Source organism: Thalassophryne amazonica, chromosome 18, assembly GCF_902500255.1.
Source record: "Thalassophryne amazonica chromosome 18, fThaAma1.1, whole genome shotgun sequence".
Taxonomy (NCBI): domain Eukaryota; kingdom Metazoa; phylum Chordata; class Actinopteri; order Batrachoidiformes; family Batrachoididae; genus Thalassophryne; species Thalassophryne amazonica.
In genome coordinates this window covers 55033389-55044674 of record NC_047120.1, presented here as the reverse complement: position 1 = coordinate 55044674, position 11286 = coordinate 55033389, and the positions used below count along the sequence as shown (strand labels likewise).

The 11286-nt window shown below is 42.1% G+C and overlaps 2 protein-coding genes across 2 annotated transcripts in view; one reads left to right on the top strand and one right to left on the bottom strand.

The window, feature by feature from the left end:
- Positions 1 to 608: 608 nt before the first annotated feature.
- Positions 609 to 3072, top strand: prr35 (proline rich 35). The gene is made up of 2 exons (XM_034193588.1): positions 609 to 2028; positions 2178 to 3072. The coding sequence occupies exons 1-2, from the start codon at positions 623 to 625 to the stop codon at positions 2995 to 2997; spliced, it is 2226 nt and encodes a 741-aa protein (XP_034049479.1). The 5' UTR covers positions 609 to 622; the 3' UTR covers positions 2998 to 3072.
- A 4209-nt stretch (positions 3073 to 7281) lies between these two features.
- Positions 7282 to 11286, bottom strand: part of LOC117530605 — a 125540-nt gene continuing 121535 nt past the window's right edge. The window contains 2 exon segments of the mRNA XM_034193491.1: positions 7282 to 8522; positions 10658 to 10743. Of these exon segments, the coding sequence (XP_034049382.1) occupies positions 8451 to 8522; positions 10658 to 10743 (158 nt within the window). The 3' untranslated portion in view covers positions 7282 to 8450.

The window sequence follows — 11286 nt, the reverse complement described above, 5'->3', positions numbered from 1 at the left end:
GGCACTAATGACGCCCTGTAGGCGCGATGCCAGCTTCTCATTAGGAACCGGGCTTCAACCACAAAAACCCTCAACGACGGCATCTGTGGCCGGCCTTCGAGGTTTCATCCTCAAACTGAATTTGGCCTGTGCATGAGGCCCCCCACACAGGTGCAGATTCCCTGGTGATGGTATGTTTTCCCCACAGCCCTGCGCACTGCCAGCGCTTGGTACCACACTGGAACTAATGAGTAGTGGCAGGTACAGTCAGAACAAAGTGTTTGGGCCTCCCTGCAGTCAGGTTATTGGCAACTGTCAGCTTAGGCACTCATATAATACACGTGTGCATAATGATACAGAACACCCTTCAGTGCATGCACAACTTTTTCTGCAGTCTCCTTTTGCTGAACCACAGAGAACAGTTGATGAAATATCTTAACTTTATTCATGAAAAACTTTTTTTCTTTACAGGTTTCAGAATGCATTTTGTCACATTGACCCATCTTCAAACCTGACAAAAAAAAAAAACCCCTCCAATCTCAGCAAATGTACCCTGGCACAGAAGCTTAAAAATCTAAATATTTACCAGCACTCCACTGCAATTGCATTATTTACCATATTAAGACTAATTTTCTTTCCAAACATGTCCAAGGACGACATTTGTAAAGTGACATCTGCCAGCAAACACAAAGAGCGTAAGCCCAAAAAGCCGCACTATATTCCTCGGCCATGGGGCAAACCATACAACTACAAATGCTTCCAATGCCCCTTCACCTGCATGGAGAAGTCTCATCTGTACAACCACATGAAGTACAGCCTGTGCAAGAACTCCCTTTCTCTGCTCATCGAGTCAGACTGGCCTTATAAAAAGGGTAACATCCTGCACCCGGACCATCTGCGACCATTCCAGCAAATGCACGGCTTCCTTGCCAGCGGGAAAGATGAACCAGATCAAGTAACAAGGACTGATGAGGGGCCAAGGCAGCGGAGGACACTAGAGGAGAAAGGAGAGGAGAGGGAAAGCCACGGAGGAGAAGATGAGGAGGAGGGAGGACGAGCAGCGGGTGCCGAGGTTAACGGGCAGACAAAAGAGAGTACCGGCAGCAGGGGTGCTGCAGAAAGCACCGCGAAGAAAGGGAAACAACCAGAATCTGAGCTTCTGATGGCTGACCTGCTCTCCCTAGAAGACCAGCTGCTACGAGCACAATCAGTGGAGGTGGAGAACCAACTGAAGCACTATAAGCTGTCCAAAGCGTGTCTGACGGCTCCGGGGCTGCTGTCGGAGCAGTGGCGGCTTCTTGCATCGAGTCACACTAAAGCCAAGGTGGAAGGAACTCAGCCACAAATGGCGAGTTCAATCCCTTGTTACCCTCCTCCACCAAACCTGGTGGAATACCAGGATCCCACCGGACTCAACCTGTCAGTCCTTGGGATGGGTTATCCCATCAGCCCCGGCCTGTTCTCCTACATGAGCTCAGCTATACCACCTGCTGCCGCTGGTGTCACCGCACAGAGCCACACACAGCTCGCCGAGCTACCCTTCCTCACATCAGCTGCTCAGCTGATGCACCCAGCCTCCAGTGTGCACAGCCCCCCAGACAGAACTCTCATCCCACATCGCTTCTACTACCCTTTCCTGTGCGAGCACACCTTCGGGCCGGCTTCCACCCAGAGCAACGCCAGCAAGAACCTCAAGACTCCCACAGACAGTCAAGAGGTTAATCATCCTCTGCCTGGCTTCAAGCCCAAAGTCGGTCTGTGGAAGGTGCCCACTTTGCAGCCGAGAAGCATGGCAGTGTCTCCTGCTGGCTGGGTGTCACCTCAGAGAGAGTCACCTGACCACGGCTTCAGGCTCGGGGAGAAATTGCAGACTACAACCAAGGAAAGTAAACAGAGTTGGATCCTCAAGAGAACAGGAGCCCGACTGGAGAGCAATGAGGCACCTATGGAGAAGAAACCAGCTATGGGCTTCACTTTGGACCTTCTGCAGAACATTCAGAATGCATCAGCTCTAAACATGGCAGCAGACAAGATTCTCTTCCATAACAAGTAAGAATCTCTTTCTTGTGCTTTAAGGTGCAGCAACAGGAAGAGATTTTCTACACTTTTTTGTAACATCCTTCTTGGTTGTGTTGCAAATGTAAAGGTATTGTGTTTTGTTGTAATCTTGAATGCTCTTAAATTCTTTCCGTCTTTAGTTTACAGGATGCACAACTTCAGAGTCGAACTACAGAACCGAGGTGCGTCAATTCTCTCACCAGTCTCAACAGTGAGACATCCTCTGTCTCTGCCTGCAGTGGACTTGGTACCCACACCTCACCTACAGCTTGGACAACACGGGACGGAGCTTCAGAATCAGTGGCTGCTCTCCTCAGCGACCTCTCCAAAGCCTTGCAGGAGTACCAGGAAGCTGAGCGAAAAATCTCCCACTTGGAGAAGGAAGACCTCCCTGCCCAGCGACACCTCTGGGAACATTTGAGCAAAATCCGCAGCAAGCTTTCCCACATCCACCAGGCCCTGGAGCGGACGGCACACCAAAGCGACGGACCTCTCGACTTGTCGGTCAAGAGGGATGCAACACATTTGGTCGCTCATGACGACCAGAGAGAGGAGGGCGCTCTTAAAGACAATGCAACCGAGACAGAGGAGGAGGACGACGAGGTGGAGGAGAAAAAGGAAGAGGACGACGAGAGTGAGAGGAAGGCCATGAAGGCTTCACTGGAGAGTCGGAAGCAGTCGCTAGACATGCTGATCAAGATGAGTCAGATGGGGGCATCGGTGGTGAACACACAGGTTCTGCCTTCTGGTAGCCTCGCCATGAGGCCCAGTCCATCCGAGACGTTATGGCCGAGCAGAACAACTAAGTGTGAGGCCGACTCCAGCGTGCTGCTCTGCCCTGACGGTCGGTCAGTGGTGTTCACAGACATTGCCTCTTCCACCAAAATGCCTAAAAGACCGCCATCCATACAACTAGAAACCCAGTGTCCCCCGAGCCCTTTGACTGCGACAGACAACTAACCTCAGTATGAATTTAGCTACGCAAGTCATACGAGTGTCTTCATCATTGGCATGTCTGATTTCCACTGGCTGCAAGAGAACTCGCAAATATTTAGCACCTTAAAAGAGAAACTGAGAACGATGGACAAAATAAGTGGGGAAAAAAACAACTGCTTAGTGATGAGTTTGGGGACTGTTACTGTGAGCGAGCAGCACTTAAATCTCCATGAACATAATTAGAATAATGCAGCCGTTAAAAAAATAATGTAAAGACAATCCTCTGAAGTCATTTTGTAAATAATGTAAGAATCACTGTAAGTAAATAGGTTTATGGTTTTATATGGATGATATGTCGACTTGCATCATTTCATTTAATGAAAATGAAATTATGTGATACACGCTGTATTCCTGTGAATAAATGAAATGCAAGTGAGGACGAATGGCATTCTTTAAAATAAATGAATTCAGGGAAAGCAAGATGAATAAAAGCACAATAAACAAATGACATGATGAGTGTATATTATATATATATGAGATAGTACATATGCTGTATGTATTGACCAGGAAACTTCGAGGTCACCTGCTGTGAACGCTGGTCACCCAAACACAATCTAACAGTCCTGCAGGATCATTGTGAGTTTTTATCTGCTCTGACGTCGTTTTGTAGCCTCGCTAAAGGTGAAGCAGCTCCTTAAGCTAAACTGTGATCTGCAGGGCCACCTGCACCTGTCTTCTGGATGAAACAGGTCCCCCCGTCACCACATAAAGGTCACATGCACTTATAGAGCCCCGTACCTGTTTGCCTGCAGGATGTGCAGCGGGTGCCGGTCCAGCCCCATGTCCCCTGGCACAGTCACCACAGTGACAAAAGTTCAGCTGCCACGACCAGGAGAGCCACAGCAAAAGCTCAGTCTGAAGAGGTCATTGTGCAGGTCTGACCTTTATAACCTTTATTGCCCATCATTTTATTCTTTATCATACTAGGCATATTCTAATTTTTTTTTTAAACTGTTATTTACGTACAATAATCAGTAAAGTTTGGAACATGAAGTCTTTTCTAGCTTAATGCCGATTTGTTCATACGAGGCGAGCTTTCAGTATTCCTGAAGGTTTTTAGTTTAAATCTCTGCTGTACTACAATTTGACTAAGAGCGCCCTCTGGTGGCTCAGCAATAATGTTTTACTTTGGTCTGCAAGTTGTTGCTTATTTGATCATGTATAAACATTAATATTATGAGGAAAATTGAACTGTACCTTTGTGGTGTAAGATTGTTCGTATCAATCCAATCAATACTTTAAGACGAGTGAAGCGCACACAGAGACGAAGATGCAGGAAAAGTCCATGTAAAGGCAGAAAACAGGTCGAGTGCTCACATTACTTCTCGAAAATATTTTTTTCATTCATCCATAGGTTGAATGAAATGAGATATAAAAAATGATTGAGTGTATTGTGCGTTCTCTCATTTGATTAAAATAACACTTTAATGCACCAGTGTATTGTGCACTGTACTGAATGTATTTAAAAGTTAACTTTTTTGAAGCATAGGTAGAGTTAGAACATTTTATTGGTGTAACAGAAAAAAAAAAAAAAACTTGGTGTTTTAAGGCCTAAATTTGGATTGACAAATTTCTTAATAGGTTACCATAAATAATGAAGAAGCCACTTCGTGCGCTGTGCCTGCAGCTTGTCCTCAGGCCTAAACATGTGAATGAGGTGCAGTGGTGTTCAAATTAAACTGATGCATTCATTTCCTGCAAGGACGCAGTGCAGCTGATGGGACGTGTGGGTGTGTCAAGACTTGGATTGTGCTTCCAACAGAGACATCTGCCCTGCCAGCATAGTGATGAAGAACACTGAGGTGACATTAAAAATGGGCCGTCTTAACTGAGGTCACGTTAAAAAAATTTTTTTCAAGATTTTGACTAAATTTATGGAAAGTTAAGACTGTCGGCATTAATGCCTTTGGTCATTTGATTTGCCTGAGTTTAACCCATTCAGCTTCTTTTGCCTTACCACTTTTTCAGGCTATTTTACAGTTCATTAGAGCAGCAAAGATCTAAAAATAAAGAGGTCAAAAAGTCATTCTGGTTAAATTTAGTTTCTGCAATTACTTACGGGCTGTGAAAATGTACAAATGGTGTGTACTTCTAAATGGTTAATGCACTGATTTAGTTAAACCCCTTGAATTGAAGCAAACAATCTACACTACAAGCCAATATTTTCATTTGAACTTGACCCGTGACGGTAGATAAAGCCACACCGTCCAATTACAGAATTACTGACCTGACTATACATTTAATGCACAATAATGGCTGTGTGTTTTGTGTTTTTCCGTTTACTGTGTATTCTTATTCCAGAATGCTGAGAGAGAAGTTGTGGTACTGAATGAGGAAGTCAGGGGTGGCAGATTATGTGATGGTGGTGCAGGATGCTCATGAGGACAGAGATGTGCAGTAGGAATGATGGATGTGTTTAAGATGGAGGTGGGTTTGTGTCATCGGCTATGAGCTCTTTCTTGTTTTTAGGTTGAGGTACGACATCAGACAGGAGTCTCCATGGACTGTGATGTTTGAAGATGATATTGTGATCCACAGGGAGAGTAGAGAGCAGGTTGAGGCCAACGTGGAGAGGTGGAGATACACTCTGGAAAGAAGGAGAATGAAAGTTGGAGAGTGTGGTAGAGATGTTAAGAAAAAAGGCAGGCAGGTTGGAGTGGGTGGAGAAAGGTGGCAGGAGTGATTTGTGCCAAAACATTTGCAAGAGTTAAAGGGAATGTTTATACAGCAGTGTTGAGAATAATAGTAGTGCTATGTGACTAAAAAGATTAATCCAGGTTTTAAGTATATTTCTTATTGTTACATGGGAAACAAGGTACCAGTAGATTCAGTAGATTCTCACAAATCCAACAAGACCAAGCATTCATGATATGCACTCTCTTAAGGTTATGAAATTGGGCTATTAGTAAAAAAAAAAAAAAAAAAAAAATAGAAAAGGGGGTGTTCATAATAATAGTAGCATCTGCTGTTGACGCTACAAACTCAAAACTATATGTTCAAACTGCTTTTTTAGCAATCCTGTGAATCACTAAACTAGTATTTACTTGTATAACCAGTTTTTCATGATTTCTTCACATCTGCGCGGGGTCGTCTCACAAACTGTCTGTGGCCCTTGGACCCAAAAAGAACAATTTTACTCTCATCAGTCCACAAAATATTCCTCCATTTCTCTTTAGGCCAGCTGATGTGTTCTTTGGCAAATTGTAACCTCTTCTGCACATGTCTTTTATTTAACAGAGGGACTTTGCGGGGGATTCTTGCAAATAAATTAGCTGTCTTTGATCATCCTGGAGCTGATCAATGGGTGAGCCTTTGCCATTCTGGTTATTCTTCTATCCATTTTGATGGTTGTTTTCCATTTTCTTCCACGCGTCTCTGGTCTTTTGTCCATTTTAAAGCATTGGAGATCATTGTAGATGGACAGCCTTTAATGTTTTGCACCTGCATATAAGTTTTCCCCTCTCTAATCAACTTTTTAATCAAACTACGCTGTTCTTCTGAACAATGTCTTGAACGTCCCATTTTCCTCAGGCTTTCAAAGAGAAAAGCATGTTCAACAGGTGCTGGCTTCATCCTTAAATAGGGGACACCTGATTCACACCTGTTTGTTCCACAAAATTGATGAACCCACTGACTGAATGCCACACTACTATTATTGTGAACACCCCCTTTTCTACTTTTTTTTTTTTACTAATAGCCCAATTTCATAGCCTTAAGAGTGTGCATATCATGAATGCTTGGTCTTGTTGGATTTGTGAGAATCTACTGAATCTACTGGTACCTTGTTTCCCATGTAACAATAAGAAATATACTTAAAACCTGGATTAATCTTTTTAGTCACATAGCACTACCATTATTCTGAACACTACTGTAAGACCATAGAGAGACTGGCCATGTGTTACAGAGACGTTGTGCAAACAAAAAGCAAGCAGAGTTGAAGATGCTGCAATTTCCCTTGGGAGCGACAAGGATCATAGGATTAGAAATGAAGACAGAGGGACAGCGCAGGCAGGACGGTTTGCAGACAAACTGAAGAGACAAGACAAGGATTCGGGTTATATCTGGAAAAGGATGCTGAGGATGGACACACCAGAAGAAGAGGTTTATGGATGTGGTGAAGGAAGACACGCAGGTGGGTGGTGTGACCGAAGCAGATGACAGGGTGAGAGATAGACAGATGATCTGCTGTGGTGCCCCCTAGTGGGAACAGGTACAAAAGTCAGAAAATGAAAAAAAAAAAAAAAAAAATCAAGATTTCAAAACATTTATTTGACATTATACATTCAAAATAAAAAATATTCATATATATTTTGTATATTACGCTACTCAGCACATATATCTTTAAAACACATTGTACTTGTGACATTTTATATATATATATGTACAAAGTGTAGTGTGAATACTATACAGTGTGTATTCATAGCTGCACAGGTTTCATGGATGTGTGTATTCTTCACTCTGTTGAGGCACAACTAGATTTCAGTGAGAGGTCAAGGGTCGGGCCAAGTGCTTGGAGACGTCTGCTTACAGTAAAATATTTCAATGTCAACACCTCAACAGTCGGACTTGCTAAGCGAAGCTTATTAGTATTAAAAAGTGTCATGCTTTAGCATAATGCAGGGAAAACAGGCAACGTGATATTATTCTGTACAGTCATGCAGAGTCCTAAATAGTACCGCCGGTCATTACGAAATGTTCTCACACCAAAGTCAAAACTGCGCGAACACAAACTCGTCATTTAATATACCTTTATAAAAAAATCCAGTATCACGAACAATCACGGCTGTTCACGAAAATGTTTGGTTGCACTGCAATAATTGGCTTAAAGTCACTACAACCATTATAGATGAAAAAATAAAAAGCTTACTCAAGTAGTCAAGTGATAAGTGCAACCCCCCACCCCACGCTCCCCCCCAAAAATCACACACGCACTCAATTTTACAAAAATGCACACATTAGCAAGTTAACATCACATTGTGTACAACTATCACTCGAACCATACTTAAAGTACAGCAGATACTCCAACAAACGACAGCAAACAATAAACTCTTCATCCAGTAGTTATGTACAGAAAAATTATTAGATATAGAAAATGTAACAATAGCAAAATACAGCAGATATTAAGTTCATATGGGGTTTATATATTATTCCTAATGTGTGTTTATGTGTGTTTTTGGCATTTTAGAAGATATCTTAAAAAAAAAAAGTGTCACTTATACCTCACAGCTTATTTGACACATTTCTGCACAATTAGTGAAATTTTTAAAGTAAAATACAACTATTTATGAGAAGCGTAAAAACAACAGGTCCAAGTTTGGACGTGACCTCAGTTAGAATACCTAAACCTCAGCTGAAGATGACCAAAAAAACAAAACAAAAAAAAAAAAAACAAAACGAGAGAGGAAGATTCTTGCTCTTCAGATCATTTTGGAATCTTTTGCCTCAAAAAGCTTCATGCGCTCCTGCACCGTGAGTCCCTCTTTAAGGCTCTGTGAAGGGAAAGAGAGAGGTGGTTCATATTAAACACATACTGGCAACTGGCAGAGAAAAGCATCGACACAAAGGCAACCAGCTCAAATGTAAACAGGCAGCAGTTAATCCCACACGTTATTCTGCTCCGACGGAAGAAAACGTGGTTATGCTGCAATATCGGCATGCAAATTGGACAAAGTAACTGCACACACACACGCACGCACACACACACACACACACACACACACACACACACACACACACACACACACACACACACACACACACACACACACACACACACACACACACACACACACACACACACACACAAAAATCCACAACAAATCCAAACAAACAAACAAAAGAAAATAAAAAACAGACAAAATACATTAAGAGATGTTGGAACAACATGATGCATTAAAAATAAATAAGTTTTGATTCCTCTTTATATGAGAAACACTTCACCCGGTGCTGCTGATCTAAATTTACTGGTGTAAGAAATACCAGATCAGTCTGATGCCTCCAAAGTGTGCAAATTGTCTGAAATGTGACTAAAAACCTTGTGTGTGTGCATGTGAGATAATTAATTTTGAACTCCCGCCTGTGACACTGAACACTCCAATGGGCTGTTGATGGAGGTGCAGGTGAGGAGAAGGGAGGTCATGCAGGGTCGGGGTAAGGCATGCTTCATCTATGTCATGCTATACCTACAGCACATCTTGGAGTGGGGGTTGGGAGGGGGGGAGAGTCACCCCACAGTGGGAGTGTCAGCTATCCCATGAGACCTGTTCCATGACAGACTGACGGACAAAACAGACAAATAAACTTACAAGACAAGATTCTCTCCAGACAGCAAATGTTGGAACACTGCAGGATTAACCCTGAAGTCAGGCTTTAGCGTGGGCATACACCACCTGCACCCCGCATGTTATCATATGCAGGCGCTTAAATAAGGGGGCGGAGTTAGGCACAGTCACACCCATATATTGCAAGGTCACACTCGTGTTGCACTTAGACAATATACACAGACAGCTCGAATGTGGTCAGCTGCTCTCTACTCTCATGCCAGGAGCAAGCGGTGTTGGATGTTCATGTGTGACACCTGGAATCTGGCCGACACCTAGCGAGAGAGGGGTCGAACGGACACTCGCTGTCTTTCAGCCACTGATGTGTGCGAATGGTTCTGGCAACAGCTGTACGAGGCGTTTGAGGCGGCTCAGATTTTTTACGAGTGGCATGCGATTCCTCCTTCAATCGTGTTATGTGTGAACGGGCCTTAAAGACTGTTATTAGGCCTGTTGGAAGGTTGATTATATATTTCAAGCTATCACTGGCTGATTGTGCGATTTAACACAGTGAGGGTTAAAAGTCTTTCTGTGATAATTTCTGGACTGTGTCTTTTGACCTGCACGTTGGAGAGGTGACGAGAAACGTACTGTCACTTGCGTAACACTGTAATGATTAGATCGATCGTGTCTACAGCTGATGTTGAGAAATGGATTCATGCTTTTTATCTCTTTCAGAATCGTTTCATTACAATTTAAGAATTCACCAAATGACATGTTTGCTGGAGTCAAGACCAAAATAAGAGGAAATTTAATTAAATTACTACAGTGTTCACCTTCCTTCATACCACGAACAAATAAGGTTTTGTTGCTGAGATAAAAAAAAACTAAATTGTTGTGAACTGCCGTATCTTCTGGGATTTATTGAGCCTCAAGTGTCGCTTGAGTCCTGCAGTCTCACTGTGCCGGTTTATAAGGTGAAGATGACGTTGGCCTCCTGTAGAGTCTGTGCTTATTCTGGATTCATCTGCTTATTGATATTAAGACAGTCACATTGGATAGAAGAATTTAAATCTAGACTTTACTTTTTAATGCTTTCAACAAATAGCAAATCGTCTTTACTTATTTAGACTAAAAATGGTACATTTTTGTCCATTCTTTTATTTCTTTGTCTAATTTAAAGCGACCATCATGTTTTTATCTGGTAGATTATTGTGAAATATTGAATGATTTTTTCCGTCTGCAGAAAATTTAATACAGTATACAATGCGGATTACATTAATGTTCAAGTGAAACAGCTTTGCTCAAACAGACACAAAAACCTCGCATTTGAGCAAAGTAAAGACTTAAATTGCACCCCTCACCTTTGACCTTACGCCTCTGATTGGCTCGGTTGTAGTCGACTGTTCTTTTTTCATGAAGTCAGGATTACTTTTTGATTTCATGATATCTGAAAAGCAAAGACACATCATTATTATCCGTAACAAAGTAACATTATCACAAGAGTAACAGCTTTTGATCAGATTTCTATCAAACTGGGAGCTGCATAAATTCTAAACTAATGAAACAACCCATTCTGTAGCTCTTTAATATTATTTTAGTAATTTTAAAAGTTTTATTTTGTGCCTCCTCCTTGCCACCCCACCTAAAAAAGCAAGAGGGGAAAACACAATAAAACAGCTATGGAAAATAAATAAATAAATGAATAATAATGACACCCTCAATAAATCAAATACTAGTGATTTTATTAAAAAAAAAAAAGGTAGCAAAAATTGGGACATTTAATTTGATCAATGAGGCTCGTCCCTCTTTGTCATTTTGGATGTTAGCCAAACCTAGGCATGTATCTGTTTCATACATCGTGTGGCTTTGCACAGATCGCACAAAATTTGAAATCCACTGCATTATTGTTTAACACGTCATAAAAATGTCACATGACTGACAGCTGTTAGTAATAAAAAACTTCTGTTTATATCGATGATGGAAAATGAAC

Bases quoted from the DNA above. Each gene is read 5' to 3' on its own strand.
- prr35 (XM_034193588.1), top strand. From the start codon at position 623: ATGTCCAAGGACGACATTTGTAAAGTGACATCTGCCAGCAAACACAAA. The intron at 2,029-2,177 runs GTAAGAATCTCT...TTCCGTCTTTAG, and splicing joins AAGATTCTCTTCCATAACAA to TTTACAGGATGCACAACTTC.